Source organism: Glarea lozoyensis, assembly GCF_000409485.1.
Source record: "Glarea lozoyensis ATCC 20868 chromosome Unknown GLAREA9, whole genome shotgun sequence".
Taxonomy (NCBI): Eukaryota; Fungi; Ascomycota; class Leotiomycetes; order Helotiales; family Helotiaceae; genus Glarea; species Glarea lozoyensis.
Genome location: NW_007361004.1, coordinates 758,480 through 774,377, shown reverse-complemented (window position 1 = coordinate 774,377; position 15,898 = coordinate 758,480). Strand labels below are relative to the sequence as shown.

The window sequence follows — 15,898 nt, the reverse complement described above, 5'->3', positions numbered from 1 at the left end:
TCAAGCAGCTCCATATTCGAGAGGGTGTTGTCTGAATGCTTGTTCCTTTTTCGACCTCGGTCAGGAGGGCGGCTCAGTCTACTATGCAGCAAAGCCGTCCCAACAGGGAAGGTGGCCAGCAAAAGGGTACATGAGTACCGACAGTTGCCACTATTGTGTGTCTAAGATTCTGCATGTCATGCAAGAACCGTTGCCCTCCCGAAAGCCTATTGGTCATCTATTGCCGCCTCTCACCTCATGTCGCGCGAGCATAGATCCTTTTTACCAGTATTCGACTGGATGCCGCAGAGCGTGCTTCTGCTTTCTGAATGACACCGTATGACTTCGCTGATGATCAAGCACCAGGTTTGCGGTTCCTTTAGTGGGATTCTCCACTTGATTACGATTTCTTATCGCCGTGTCCTTTGCACGATGGGTGGACTAAAGATATAATGCGGGAGTTGGGATACTTGAACACCCTCAACAGGCATAGATCAACCTATACACATCCGGTGGATCGTCAGTTCTTGTCTATCAGACATCTTCAGGAGTATAATTCGGCTCCGAATCAGAAGAACCTCTCACATTTTTCTACATGAAAGGCGTAATCTACTTTGTTTATGGCGATTGTTATAGTCCTCTTGTTCTAATGCATCAGGAGCAACAAAGAATGTAGTCTCTGCTACCTTTTCCGAAACGCTCTGTAAAGTTATCCATCCTGGTTATACTGTGGAGGGGAGAAGGATCAAAAGCTTCGATACCTCTGCCGTCTTGGCTAGCGCAAGTCTCCGTTTTCCCCTTCAGCAATACCCATTGCCGAGAGCAAGCTTTTTCCAAGCAATTCAAGCCTTCTTTCATGCAGTCATTCCTCTCACATTCTGGTTGATAAGCTTTTGGGTGTACACAACTTCTGCGCCCAAACTGCACCTGCAGCCTTGGCGACGAAGTGGTGTTCATTATCCTTGCTCTTATGCTTGCCACCACCATGCTGCCACTGCATACCTTGTATCGTTGAGCCTCTTACAGTTCACCGCGGGAACTAGCTGACTACTGGGAGCGCAGTATGTCATACAAGCCCTCGTCTATTCGTTGCCCAATGCCTGCGATCTCAGAAAGATCATCCTGAATGGGAATGTAGATACCTATAAGCTCCTTCGCCATCTTCTCTTGGCAGGTGCTTAACCAGTATCTCTCTCCACACTATTCTGGTCTCAGACGGGAGAGCGTAGGTGGCATACCCCATACCAGCTGTAAGTATACTGTGCTCTTATCGGTGGTCATCGTCAGGGGTATTTATGTGGCAGACTAATGTAAATCTCAAATAACTCACTCCAAGAGCCGCCCGTGGGTTGAACCCCATTTGCAAATACATATAAAGCTACGTTCCTGTCTTTCAACTTCTCGCATCAGGACACTTCTCAATTCAAGCAACACGGCTACTTTTTGGACAATGCTTCTGCCACAGATCAGTTTGATAAGTGCTCTTGCACTTGGAGTCATTGCACTTCCTGCTCCGGAAAATCATGTCGTCCACGAGCGCCGTGACTTTAGGTCCCACGCATGGGTCAAACGCGATAGAATTGAGTCTTCTATCGTTATACCAGTGCGAATTGGGATGACCCAAAGCAATCTTGAAAATGGCCATGATTTACTAATGGAAGTGTAAGTTTGCTCTGCTATCTTGATTGTATCCAGAGAAATAATTAAGACATCCAGTTCTGCGCATGATTCTCCAAGGTACGGAAAGCACTACACAGCAGAAGAAGTGGCCGATCTGTTTGCTCCGTCCAAGTCGACTACGAATGCTATTTATGAATGGCTTGTTTCTTTCGGTATCCCAAGAGAGTCAGTCTCTCAGTCTACAAACAAGCAGTGGATGCAGCTAGATATTACTGCTGGCGAACTAGAGTCACTCCTGAAAACGGACTATCACGTGTACGAGCACACAAAAACTGGAAAGGCGACAATTGCTTGTGAACAGTGAGTTGCCTCTCTCGAAGTTGGCCTTTTTTCGGCAGGGTCCGGTTCATTTGATCGTCCAAAGGCCTCAAGTGAAAAATATTGGATCTCTCATCATGAAGTCGTAGTGGTCGACCATGGCTAAATTTCAATCAGGTACCACGTTCCACCTCATATTCAAGAACATGTCGACTACATCTCACCGGGAATCAAGCTTCACACTCCTGGCAGAGGACGTGCCGGCAGCGCGAACCTCGGAAAGCGTATTTTTGGTGTCACCAGCGCCAAAGGCAACAGTGATCTTCAACTGCCTGACTTCCGTCCCGCTTCCCAGTTTGCTCCACTACTAACAGGCTGTGATACTACAATGACCCCGGCATGCATCAAAGGTATAGAATGACTGCACACGTTCCAACATGGTGAAAATTATTAACATCTGAACAGTTATGTATAATATTACCCCCCCTGTACTGGCAGCTCCCGGCAACAAAATGGGTATTTTCGAGGACCTGGGGGATGTCTACAGCCAAGCTGACTTGAACTCCTTCTATGCCAAATACGCAACGTGAGTATGTTCTACTTCATGGATGAACCTGTATTGACCAAGTCAGCAACATCCCAAAGGGTACTGCGCCTACACTTAACGCAATCGATGGTGCAGTTGCTCCTGTCGCCGTTACCGCTGCCGGAGCCGAGTCGAACTTAGATTTTCAAATCGCATGGCCGATTATTTATCCACAAGGAACCGTTCTTTACCAGACAGATGACCCAGTATATGAGAACAACTATGTTTTCTCTGGCTTTTTAAACACCTTTCTCGATGCTCTTGACGGATCTTACTGCTCAACTGTCGACCCACTAGATCCAAAGTATCCTGATACTTCTTCTAAGGCTGGTGCATACAAAGGTGCATTGCAATGTGGTGTCTATAAGCCTGTATGTTGTCGAAATCTATCCAATGACTCGGATTACTAATAATAATACAGACCAATGTCATTTCTATTTCATACGGTGGAGATGAGGCTGGCTTACCTGTCGCTTATCAGCGTCGTCAGTGCAATGAGTTCATGAAGTTGGGTCTTCAAGGGGTCTCGATTTTAGTCGCTTCCGGTGACTCTGGCGTCGCTGGATCACAATGTCTTGGATCTACTGGTAAGTCCATCCCAAGAGTTGAAGCTGTTATCAATCACTAAATCCAACAGGCAAGATCTTCTCACCAGATTTTCCAGCGACATGTCCCTACATCACCGCTGTAGGAGGCACCTACCTCCCTGCTGGAGCAAACGTAGCAATCGACGCCGAGGTAGCCGTAACACGCTTCCCCTCCGGCGGAGGATTCTCCAACATCTACGCCATTCCGTCATACCAATCCAGCGCCGTCGCCAGCTACCTAAAAAACTACCCGCCAACCTACAAGTCCTACCAAACGGTCAACTCCACCAATGTCGGTGCTAACAGCGGTATCTACAACAGTGCTGGCCGCGCCTATCCTGATGTGAGCGCTGTTGGTGATAATGTCGTTATTTTCACTGGTGGCTCAGAAGGATTGATTGGTGGGACCAGTGCTAGCAGTCCTGCTTTTGGCGCTATCTTGAACCGTATCAACGAGGAAAGGATCGCAGCAGGCAAGAGTACCATTGGATTTGTGAACCCTACTTTGGTAAGCCAATGATTTGATCTCCGATCATACTACGCTAACACTTTCAGTACGCACACCCAGGCGTCTTACATGACATTGTGAAAGGTACCAACGCCGGTTGTGGGACTAAGGGCTTCTCAGCTAGCCCAGGTTGGGATCCAGTGACTGGTCTAGGAACACCAAACTACCCAGCTATGTTGTCTCTATTTATGAGCCTATAGACAATTATCGGTAGCGTGACATAGATAGAAAGACTACCATAGACCGATGCATCCAACACAAGCCTCCGTATGCTTGTTTAAATAAATCATACATATACCCCTGTTGCATTCTGCGTCTCCTTAACAAAAACATTTCGACGATAACATAACACTTGTGGTGGACAAGATAAGTAGGAGTCTTAATACCATATCTGTTCAATGAAGTTAATAAAATGGCATATATTTTGTTGATTGCTTTCTAGTAACATGTTTTCAGACTCTGTCTAAAACCAATTAATAGTTAAAAGTGCTTACCCATACTCGTTTATTAACTTTGACTAAAGTTAGCAGAACCACACTCGCGGAGGACAAAATAAGTGTCAGTTACCTGCCTAGTAATTTTGGGATCTAATAAGTCGACTCCGAACGAAGCTTAAGAAGTCTTATTTACTTAAAATAATTGACGAAATAAGTCACATTATTCCAAGTTAATCCACTAAATACCGATATTTCGTCAACTTAATTAAAGAAATATCACACTTCGACTGCCACTTATTTTGTCCACCGCGAGCCACAGTAGGTTGTGCCGCCTTAATTTTCCACTAGTAGAACAGGAAGGTCTAGTGAAATTACCCACTTCCGATTAGTTGCCCAGGAATGATCTGAGAATCTGAGTGAAAACAGTCTCTATTCAAGAAAACACTGCCTTAAACGTACTCGCTTATGGCTCTTCTCTATGGCTTCCAATGTCAGGTCGTATACAGTCTCTTCACCATTACAAGCATTTTTCAAGTAAGCAAAGTAACCCATGACAAAATATGGATATATTTAATCAACTAAAATGGTATCAATTCCATCATTTCTTCCCCTTCTTCGAAGGCCGAGCATTCTTCTGCTTCTTCCTCTCCGCCAATTTCCTTTCCCGACGAATATCCTCAGTACTTTTAATTTCCCCTTTCCCACCTCCATCCCTAAACCTGCCCACACGCTTCTCCTTAGCTTCGTCGACCCTCTTCTTACGAACATGGTAATCGTCTCTGAAGCGATCTGCCTCTTTAGGAGCCCTCTCTTGTTTATGCTTATAGCGCGTTCCAAAGCCACGACCAACACCGGCACCGGGTGTAGCACCATCGCGTTCTGCTTCCCCGGTACGTGGAAGTCGATCCACTTTGTGAGCTTTACGCCAGCGGTCGAAGCGACCAGATTGGAAAGATGCTGCGATTTTTTGTCCGCTTTCACCGCGAATCATTTTCTTTCCTTTGGACCCATCCTCGTCGTTGGCTCGGGCGACATATTTGCTATTCTTTTTATCCCAGCGCATGCCTTTAGCTCTTGTTGGTTCTCCAAAGGACTTTCCGCCGTCTTCATTTGTGAGATCCATAGTTACACCACGAGCGGCCTCTACGAAATTTGAATTCTGCGAGGCAGTGTTGTACGATCCAGAGTGAACACCATAACCACGTTCTTCCGCTGTATTGATCGTTTTGGGCGTGTATGACATGAAGTTTTCCGAATCTTTCCAGGACAGAGTTCGGCCTTTGCCTTTTTGCGCGGATTTTGAAAAGGTGACTTCCAACTCTCCTTCGGATGCCTCTTCCATGTCATTATCATTATTCGTCACAATTACTTCGATGTCACTGTCATCATCAGCATCCAATGTCTCTGCGACACCCTGAGGTACATCATCCTCGCCATCATCCTCGGCCTCAGCTTTTGCGGCGGCCATTTCTTCTTCCTCTTTCTGTCTTCGTGGTACAATCTTTTCTCGTCGATGTCGCATCATCTCCGCTGCTTCTCCATGGCCAGCTTTCCCTCTATATCCGATCTCAAACACAGTCTCATGTGGTCGAAATCCACTTATCCTCGCAAGCATTTCAATCCGGGCTTGCTCTGCATTATCGGTTTCACTATTGAACAGGGGATGGAGTTGCATCCACCCCTTGGAAGCTACGACCTCCTTCGCCCTATTCGCACTTTCGTTTGATGCCGAATTTCGCGTCTTGATATATAACTTTTCACCCTTCGCAGCGACATTTCGAAGACCATTGAGATCATCATCATCGCCAAGGAGCTTCGTTATCCATTCACTCGTAGCTTCAAGCTTATCTCTAACCATTGCACCTACTATCACATCCTCCGCGTAGTTAGCATTTTCCCCGCTGTCTTTGCCTAACAACAATCTTCTTCCGAGAAAAAGCTGCAAGTCTAATAGATAGGGCGCATCTGTATCTCGTACAAGACTGTAACTCCATCCTCGCTGTCCAGCTCTTGCTGTTCGACCAACCCGATGCACGAAGATCTTTGGCTGCGGCGGAAAGTCGTAATTGATAACGTTCGCTAGAACTGGAATATCGATACCTCTTGCCGCAACATCCGTAACGACCAGAATGTTTGTCATACCAGTTCTGAATTCTTCGACCTGTATGTTTCTTGCAGTCTGGTCAAGCGAACCGTAGGCATGGGACACCGCAAACCCAGACAACCGTAAAAGCGAGGCCAGATAATCGACGTGGTGCTTCGTTGCTGCAAATATAATTGTTGAATGCTCTGTCGGTTTCTGCTTTCGACTCGGACCTTCTGGGCCTCGTTTCCTTTTCTTCCCGTTGTCTTGAGTTGCACCGACGCCTTCTGGCGCACCGGTTGGCATTTTTATCAGATCATTAAGGATATGCAACAATGCCCCCTCTTTTTCAGCACTCTTCACACTGAAAAATGCACTCTGAAGATCAGGAGAAATTTTGCTTTCCGCATCGAGACGGACCAGACTTGGTTCTTGTAAACCAGCCCTTGCGAATTCTACCAGAGATTTTGGCAATGTCGCAGAGAACAGCAGTGTCTGACGTGACACAGGAAGGGCGTGTAGAATTTCTGCCAACTGGGCTGCGAAACCCATCTCGAACAATCGATCAGCCTCATCGAAAACCACATATTTGACAGATGACAAATCAAGCGACATTTCAACTTTGAGATGCAGAAATCGACCTGGCGTGGCAATTACTATGTCTGGATTTGAGGCCATGAAACCAAACTGTTCCTCCAAACTGTCTCCGCCAACTAGTAAGACACACTTTAAATCTGTTCCTCGACCAAATTCCTTGACAACCTTCAATGTCTGAATCGCCAGTTCTCGAGATGGAGACAGAATCAATGCCCGTGCTCCAACTCTGGCACTGTGGGCCTTTAACTTCTCGATCATAGGTATAACGAAGGCTGCAGTTTTCCCAGAACCAGTCCTAGCCATTCCAACAACATCTTGGTGATCGAGTACGAGCGGGATCGTTTTCCGCTGGATTGGAGTCGGTACTGAGAATCCTTTACGGCTAATCGCTTTGAGAAGATGCGCATTCAATCCTGTGTACATTAACATTTGTACCATCAGGGGATAATCTGTTGGGTGACCTACCCATCGCCTGGAATCCCCCGCCTTTTTTCACACTCTTTCCTTTAACATTTGACGCTTTTCGGTTCGAAGCCGACTGCTGAGCCGCAATAAACGCAGCGTCACCTCCATCCCCATCGCTCTCCTGTGCCAGATCCAAAATTCCTCCAGCATTTAATTCCTCGCCATCTTTCCTGCTCTTCGTTGCGGTCGCGAATGTCTCATCGTCTGAGTCCTCACTAAATAGAGATTTGGTTATATCATAGTCATTCTCGGAGGCGGCCGGGGATGCCGCACGATGAGGCATTGCCACAGATTTTTATGCGTTCGGTGGAGGTTGAGTAGACCTTACTGCTTTCCATCTCGCGATCTTATCAATCGATAAAGCAATTATTTTTCCAGGCACTTTTTGATTTGCCAAATTGTGGGGCACGTCGCCGACTCACCGCCTTTGAGAGTATGATCAATCACGTGGACTAGATGGTCCTGTCGCTCCATCTTTCTCCGTCGAAAAGGGTGAAACAACCATCATAATGTTAACAGAATCAACCAGCAATCGAGATCCATACGTTTGTACTCGAAGGAGGAGAGTTGAAAGATACTTGAAGCCTAGGTCCCTGATACTCATGACACAAAATGACAAGCTCCAGGGCGGTTTCAACATCAACCTCTCTGGCTAGCTGTAGAGCGCCGAACCGTTCCATATACGATCAACTCCACAGGTTTTTGGTCTGTAGACAGAAACACAGTCCACACCTATGACTCTGGCCAGAAACTTGTAACCCTACCCAGCGACCAGCGCCGTTACTAACAGGGAATCCCATAGCTTTCATTCCACGAGCCACAACACCGTCGTCCGACAGCTTCCCGTTTTCTAAATCCGCTTTCTCGTTATTCCGCCCTCCCCACGGATGTGATGATTCTCATTTCACTGGCGTTAGCATCAGCTGTACCTTGGTCAACGAAGGGCGGGACAACAATCATGCTTTCGATTTCTAACAGCTTAGTTTCAGCTACTTGAGAACACTAAGTCTCGTCCTTTGGAATACGTTAACATGAGGTAAAAGCTGCTGGTTGAGGCAGATTTCTCTTCCTTTCGTTTGGAAATCCGCTTTTACTTTACGCCTTCTTGATCCAATCGTACAAAGCCGCAATAGGAAGGTTGCCAGGAACAATAATACTCTGATCGACACAGGATCTGAGTCGCTGGCGATATATCCTGTCCGGTACGAAGCGACGCCATATACGCTTGGTAGCATGATGTCTAGTTCAGTCCTCGATTATGTTGGTATCAAAGCTTCTACGTTTTTGCTTTTATATTCCTAACTAGAACCCCGAGACTGTTTATTTCTCGAAGATTCTGCATCATTGTAGGGATTATTTTGGGTACAAAGCACTCTTTAGACTTAAAAGGTATGAGGTCCTTGGCAATTGCACAAATTGGCTTTCCCCCATCTTGCTCACTTCTGTCCAGTCTCTAATACCAAACTATCGGATCGTGTCGCCGTTGCAGGTGATTCTCGACCGTTTTGGGTACACATGCTTGAATCTCTTCACCTTTTGCGTTGTTAAATGCCGCTTTTCTTTTCAATTCCAGATATTAAGCTTAATTTTTTTGGCTATTAGTTATGATGACGGGAAGCATAGTTGACACAGACTGCCCTCCCTACAATTTCAACCTACATGAGTTATTCAATCATGGCATCTCTTCGCGACATTAGCAACTAAGTTCTTCATCAACTAACTCGTTCCGCCTGCCGTACATGGTCTCAAAATATAAGCTCATCATATCCCTAATCAATCTCAAATACTCCAGCCAAAATGCATCATTTGGTACAAAGATGCTGCCTATGTACCCACCCGAATGCTCTTCTAACAGCACACGACGAATGAAATCCTTCTGGTCACTTTAACCTGCCTTGCTCATTATCAATCCAATCATAACTCAAGAATTGCCTTTTAGCGCATTCCTAAAGACGGTCTGATTATTGATTCAGAGCGATGTAATCCTCCTCCCTTGTTGTGCCTCGGAATGCGCTCGGACTCTTATTGGTTACACAAGCATCTAGCAGCCCATGTGGAGTACCTGAGAACAACTATAGCCAAAGCGGAATAGATGACTCTTCGCCTCCACAAGTGTCTACGCACTGACAACTTAGATTAATAATTCGCTATGCTCTACACTTCAAACGAAAGTGGCCAAAAAGGGCCATAAACGATCTTATAGCTTTCCACTCGGTTCAAACAGAAGAGCATTTGTCACTACTTGAATGTTTGAAAATCATCAATAATGTTTACCAAGGATGGCCTATACACTTTCATATATGGGAAAAGAATTGGAAATGCCGAGCCGCCTTTGTTCTTGAAATTCCGCTCGTCAAAGGCATTCATCACTAGCACGATCGCTTTAGCTGTGTTTACGGTATTGCTAACCTGTAAGAGTACTTTAACCTTACTAATAAATCATTAGGATATCTTCCTGTACTCACTGGTAGTACCAGTGTTACCTTTTGCTCTCACCGAAAGAGTGGGGTTAGAACAGAAAGATGTACAGAAATGGACGTCGGTGTTCTTGAGTATCTATGGAGCAGCGTTGGCTATTGGATCTCGTGCGTCACTCTGCGTTTTAAAACATTATCTTCCTGTTTAACATCCTTACAGCCGTGTTCGGGTGGTTTGCGGATAGATCTAGATCCCGTAGGGCTCCTCTTCTACTAGGACTTTTAGCTCTCGGTGGTTCCACTGTTATGTTGACAATAGGACGCTCGCTACCCCTTTTGTTAGTCGGAAGATTCATGCAAGGCCTATCAGCTGCAGTTGTCTGGACTGTTGGCCTTGCACTTTTGTCCGACACCATCGAGAAAGAGAATATCGGCCAAGCGATGGGTTACATCGCAGCTGCCACGAGTATTGGATCACTCTTCGGTCCGCTCCTAGGTGGTATTGTTTACGAGGCTGCTGGTTACTACGCTGTTTTCTCTATGGGCTTTGCGATTATTGGTCTCGACGTCTTTCTTCGCCTTTTCATGGTTGAAAAGTCAGTTGCCAACCAATGGCTGTCTCCCGTAGAAGAGACTACAGTTACGGATACTCCCGAATCTATAACTTCTTCTGACCAGAATGGAAACACTATCCAACCAGTTAACCCCGAGAACGCTCCAATCGATGAGAAATCTGTATTAGAACGCCTAGATACTCCAACTCCCAAGAAATGGACCAAGAATCTTCCTCCCGTAATCACACTCCTTCGTATCCCCCGTCTTCTCGTTGCCCTGCTAGGTTGTGCCGTCAATTCCAACTCCCTAGGAGCATTCGACAGCGTCCTTCCTCTACACGTACAGCAAGTATTCGGTTGGAACTCCACCGGCGCCGGTCTAATATTCATCTGTCTCGTTGTCCCTGCTCTATTCGGTCCTCTCATCGGCTGGATATCCGATCGATACGGCACCAGAACCCTAACCACCGTAGGGCTCTTTGCGTCCGTCCCAGTCTGGGTATGTCTCCGCTTCGTCACGTACAACACCATCGGCCAGAAAGTCCTGCTCTGTGCACTATTAGCTATGCTCGGACTTTTTATGACCATGATCATGGCACCGTTGATGGCGGAAATAGATCACTGTCTGACTGTCGAGGAGAAGAAGAATCCTGGAAGCTTAGGCAAGACGGGAGCAGCTGCTCAGGGCTTTGGACTCTTCAATTTCGCCTATGCGATTGGGTCAATTGTTGGACCGTTGTGGGCTGGATTTATTAATGATACGGCTGGTTGGGGGACTATGACGTGGAGTCTAGGATTGCTGAGTGGTGTTGCTGCGTTTCCTGTGTTTTGGTGGACAGGAGGTAGGATTATGCTTAAGGGTAAGGAGAGGAATGTGAGTGCTGAGGCTGTTTGAGATCTTACCGAGATACGCCATGATTTCAACATCAACAAATTTCCTCTCATATATGTGTATCATCTGGCCATGAAATATTTTGAAATCAAAAACATTTAGACTAGCTAGCAGTTGGTGTAACCGTAATACACATGTTTTATATTTCTTGCATATGACCGTCAGCAGCCGACCTCGCGGTGGACAAAATAAGTGGCAATCGAAGCACGATATTTCTTCGATTAAGTTGACGAAATATCGGCATTTAGTGGATTAACTTAGAACAATATAACTTATTTCGTTAATTATTTTAAGTAAGTACGACTCCTTAAGCTCTAGTCGAAGTCGATTTATTAAGTCCCAAAATTAGTAGGCAGGTAAGTGACACTTATTTTGTCCTCCACGAGCCGACCTCGCCCAACATGCAAGACATGCAAATCAAATTCTCCGCAAACAAAAGAATCGGCACGGCTCACATAAACGTAATAGAAAACGCTAAGGATTTTTTTAGTCTATAAGATCCTTCTCGTTCATAAGAAATCTATGTGTAATCCCGCCCAGTGACCGTAATGATCCGAATCCATCTGCCTATTCCTGCCCAGACCACCCCAAGACATAAGTAAAACATCTGATTCCATGTGCACTTTATCCTGAAAATATCGCAATAAAGTAACAAGAAAAAGGTATAAAAAATTGGCATCCATGTGACCGAGATCGTAAAGGTATAAGTGTTTTCGGTAACGAAAACAATCGCCCGACCTGACCACCATTGCCCACGCCTGAAAGTAAAGCCCAAAGAAAAATCCTCCTTTATTTCCGAATTTCAATCGCTCGCCCGGTATATCAGTAAATTCGTTGATCTTCTCATGCATGGCGGATGAAAATTTGCCACTTGATCGCCTCGTTCAGGCTTCACTCGTCCCTATCCAATGTCGCTTATTTAGCCATGAACACATGCGCATTCTAGTGTCAAAATCGCTTTCTCGTATGTCCCCGGACAAGGACATTTGAAGCTGAGGTTTGAGGCCTTTCAGATTTAGGTTGCCATGCTGCCGTCTCCACGTCTGTCCCTATCGTGATCTCTACGCTTGCCATGGCGACTGTTTTTCGCCCTAGTTCCACCACTTCGTCGACCTTCCTTCTTTTTCTTCTGTGGTCGGTGACTGCCATCTTCAACGTTCATTCCTTTCTCTAGATCTTCAATCTCTGATTGCAATTTGTCTGGGTGACGACGGTCGGGCGATTGCTGCTCCCTTGTCATCTCAGACCATGACCTCTTGTCTCCAATCAAAGCAGGGTTCCAAGGCTGTTCTCCCTCTGAGTAGCGACGGATAGCTTCACGGCTGTTTGGCGACCCTGCGGTGAAAGTGTCTCCATATTGATCATCATCATGGTATGGTTCTTCGTAAATGCCTGAATTGTCGTGTTGTGGCTGGTCGACGTGGAGGTGACTTTGATATCCAGGTTGCTGGAAGAAATTGCGGTGCATATTGCGAGTAGACGAACGAGCATTGCGTGAGTGAGATGATCTGGCTAGTGATGAAGCAAGCTGAGCCCCTTCGCTGGTGGTGTGGTGAGAAGGTGATGGATTCGAGCGTGACCCATGGGAGCCTTCCCGTAACGGACTTAAAGATATCCCTCTTGAACCAAAAGTTTCGAAGCTGTAGATGTTAGGGCTATGATCACCAATATATGTAAAATGTAGAGATCTCTAAGAGAGATGAAATTACTAATTTACCTAGAAGTGTGTGCAGGGGTGCCCCACTGAGCTTCAGTCGAGTGAGTGTCTGAAGATTCGGCCATGTTGGCGGATTCATTGGCTTCTCTACCAGAAAGAATCAAGCCGCTTCGAGTACGCATCTAAACAAAGCACCAACTTGGATTCAAAAGAAAGTATAAACGAGTCAGGGAACAGACATTGAACAATGTTGGATTGTTGTGAAAGCAAAACATAGCGGCATAGGCCGCATTATATGAGCCCATTGTAGGCATATAAAATCGACCCCACGGCAGACAGAACTTTTCACTAGACGGCCTCAGACAATTGGACACTCATGCGATCACAACAGCCATTGTCTTTTAGCACAGCATCCTTCTAGCACAAACAATCTCACCGACGCCTCTGACTTTAGAAAACGGTGCCTTTTGAGACCGCCCCGACTCGCTGTAGGGCAGGGCATGCGGATCCTAGATCCGTATGCCCCTAGTCAAGGAGGGCGGTCACCTTGAATAGGGCAGCGAACTTCACCATGTGGGAAATGAGAAAATGATAAAAGCATGGAAAAGAATTATCGCCACTCAGCAGAAGGATGTCAGAAGGTTACTGCGGACAGGTGCCTATTACGGTGTTCTGTTGTCGCTTAAGATAGCAGAAGGAAGCGCTCCGGTAGGTGAGTGGAAACCGACTTGCAATGGACGGAAAAGGCGGCGTCTGTTTATCCTAGGCGCTCAGATTCTGATTGTCTCGGAATTGATAGCAGGCCCTAAACTGATGCCGCTTTTGCCTCGCTTTATGAGTCAGCAAGGGTTCTTGGCGGGTGTTTGAAGCGCTTAATATCTGTTTTATCGTGCGTGGTGTTTTGGTGTTTTGGTGTTGTTCGGTGTGAAATTTCTTGTTGGCGGTGTTGTTGTCGTTGTTCCCCGGCGCCGGGATATGTCCCGGTAGCACCTAAACCAGGGGTCATGGGGCCCAAGCGAGTTTAGGCTTAGGTTTAGGCGAGTTGAGAAAGGGGGAAAAGGGGAAGGAACGTCGATTGTTTGCGTACGGTGGTATCCTAAGAATATGCAATTGATCAATCGATATGCAATGCCTACACAGTTCCTGTACGACTCTCCTACCACATCTCTATGGGAACACCCGGTCGACTGCAAATGTCGACATTTGTGGAGATTCAACTATTAAGGCAGTGCAGGAACACAGCCATCCAACGAAATGGCCAGCTGAGAAGCAGCTTGAGATCCAAGGCTACAAGGCGGTTTTCCGGTACAACATAAGTATTGAGTCATGCCACTGTGAGCGATCCCGAGGATTCTTAATTTCGGTGTATCTAATTGCGAATCTTGTTATACATTGTCGTCTGTTTCAACGCCATCTAGCAGAACACTATGTCCAAGTGATCGGATAGCCGCTCGTGTACTACACTCAAGCATGAAAAATCCCGTCTCGAAGGAAACCATGACATCATCAACTCGATTTTACGTTTCGAAACTAGGACATAGCCAGGTAGGTATCTTTCAGGATGAGTTGTTGGTTTTCACTAATCGACGGGAACAAATGAAACGACGACCGCGGTTGATCACGTGATGTTGCATTGAAGCTGCTTATGCCATTGCAATGCTTTGCTTCTTCTCCTTTGAGTTTGCCAGACGAAACGACAATCTTGAGAACAAGGTAATTCGAGATCGCGTGACACAAAATATCGATACATTGCTTGAAATACAGGAGCTCCTCAGTTATCATGAATTATACAATGAACATGGGTTGAAACAAATCCAACTTTATAGACATGCATATTCAATAGACATAACCTATCGATTGATTATATTCAAGCATTCTAAATCTATGGCCACATCTCGGGGAAGAAGGCAACTCATCCACTTTGCACTTGTACTACCAATCTCTCCCCAGCCTCTCAGCCTCATCCTCGACAAGCTCATATGCTGGCCTGAATACCTGATCATTATTCTCCTTATTATCACCAGCCTTTAAGGCTGGATTTGGATGTGTATCAGTAGTTCCACCAAGTGATGTATATCCCCGGTCGTAAAGTGTACAATATGGAATTTCGAGGTGGCGGATAAACTGCAATTGTGAAATTAGCAACGACCCACATAGCAAATTGCGCAAATTCGATGGCAACCTACGGCCCAAATCTCTGCGTAATGCCAATCAATAACAGGATGTACTCTCATAAACTTCGGCCATCCATGATCTGTCATATCGAAGTGGGTCAATAACGCCCCATGAGGATCCGTCCTTCTCGTTCCCACTAATATGGCTTTTACCGCGGGAACATCGTCTAGGTATTGTTGAAAGGCTTCTTTCATAGGCTTTGCATAGCGAACCAGGTTGAGGTGGTACTCTTGAAGCGTAGTATTGACGAAGGTGTCTACCTCCTGAAATGGATGAGGCGAGATGATGTAGACGGATTGAAGCGCCTTCGGTAGAGGAGATGAGGTTCGTAGGGAATGCGTGTGGAGAGCGGAAAGGAGGAGGATTAGGAGTACGAGACAGTCTTTGCCGCCATTGTAGGATAGTGATATTTCTTCTAGACTTCGGCAACCTGTTAGTATCTTTCTGTCTATGCTGACGCGGGTGGTAACCGAAAATAAGATTGGATTACCTATATCTCTGCAAACATTCGTCTATTACCCCCAATGCGATCCGGGTCTGTTGCTGCACCCCCTTCAAAGTTTGTCCCTCGACCTCAGAGTTTAGGAACGCATGAACCCTTTCATAGACCTTCGCACAGACTGGTGCTATAGTATCCGCGTCATGGGGTGAGGGGATGGGAGTGCCGTTGGTAACAATGGTCGCATTGTTATCGGTGGCCTGGGGCATCTCGTCGTCCTTTATTGCACATGGAGCATATCTCCAAGAAACCCAAAGCCAGGCGTGCAAGAGAGGAATCGTGTGGTTGATAGAAGGCCGGGAGGTCTGCGGTGCCCCGGGAGTCGTGGTCGTGGTGTTTGGTTTTAGCGGAGCCGAGAACATCAAATGTGGGGTTATGGAGGGGTCGCGATGAGGGGTGCGCAGCAACGGCCATTATTCGATTAGGTGATTGCTTAATCCTACGAGGAATGAAGACTTCCAGGTTGTTGCTCAGATAAAAAGCAATGTAGAGATTGGGACAAGTTCAATTGCAAAGAGGGATTT

General features: G+C 46.2%; 5 protein-coding genes across 5 annotated transcripts; 2 read left to right on the top strand and 3 right to left on the bottom strand.

The window, feature by feature from the left end:
* Positions 1-1,429: 1,429 nt before the first annotated feature.
* Positions 1,430-3,798, top strand: GLAREA_08177 (Subtilisin-like protein; the record flags this gene model as incomplete). The annotated part of the gene is made up of 8 exons (XM_008090222.1): positions 1,430-1,641; positions 1,696-1,959; positions 2,095-2,327; positions 2,383-2,503; positions 2,550-2,874; positions 2,925-3,090; positions 3,141-3,598; positions 3,646-3,798. The coding sequence occupies 8 exons, from the start codon at positions 1,430-1,432 to the stop codon at positions 3,796-3,798; spliced, it is 1,932 nt and encodes a 643-aa protein (XP_008088413.1).
* Positions 3,799-4,633: 835 nt separating this feature from the next.
* On the bottom strand, positions 4,634-7,463 carry GLAREA_08176 (P-loop containing nucleoside triphosphate hydrolase; the record flags this gene model as incomplete). The annotated part of the gene is made up of 2 exons (XM_008090221.1): positions 4,634-7,128; positions 7,181-7,463. The coding sequence occupies 2 exons, from the start codon at positions 7,461-7,463 to the stop codon at positions 4,634-4,636; spliced, it is 2,778 nt and encodes a 925-aa protein (XP_008088412.1).
* Positions 7,464-9,446: 1,983 nt separating this feature from the next.
* On the top strand, positions 9,447-11,046 carry GLAREA_08175 (MFS general substrate transporter; the record flags this gene model as incomplete). Its single annotated transcript, XM_008090220.1, has 3 exons — positions 9,447-9,578; positions 9,627-9,765; positions 9,818-11,046. The coding sequence occupies 3 exons, from the start codon at positions 9,447-9,449 to the stop codon at positions 11,044-11,046; spliced, it is 1,500 nt and encodes a 499-aa protein (XP_008088411.1).
* A 1,012-nt stretch (positions 11,047-12,058) lies between these two features.
* Positions 12,059-12,825, bottom strand: GLAREA_08174 (uncharacterized protein; the record flags this gene model as incomplete). The annotated part of the gene is made up of 2 exons (XM_008090219.1): positions 12,059-12,683; positions 12,761-12,825. The coding sequence occupies 2 exons, from the start codon at positions 12,823-12,825 to the stop codon at positions 12,059-12,061; spliced, it is 690 nt and encodes a 229-aa protein (XP_008088410.1).
* Positions 12,826-14,632: 1,807 nt separating this feature from the next.
* Positions 14,633-15,583, bottom strand: GLAREA_08173 (Adenine nucleotide alpha hydrolases-like protein; the record flags this gene model as incomplete). The annotated part of the gene is made up of 3 exons (XM_008090218.1): positions 14,633-14,824; positions 14,887-15,295; positions 15,366-15,583. The coding sequence occupies 3 exons, from the start codon at positions 15,581-15,583 to the stop codon at positions 14,633-14,635; spliced, it is 819 nt and encodes a 272-aa protein (XP_008088409.1).
* Between the last annotated feature and the right edge of the window lie 315 nt (positions 15,584-15,898).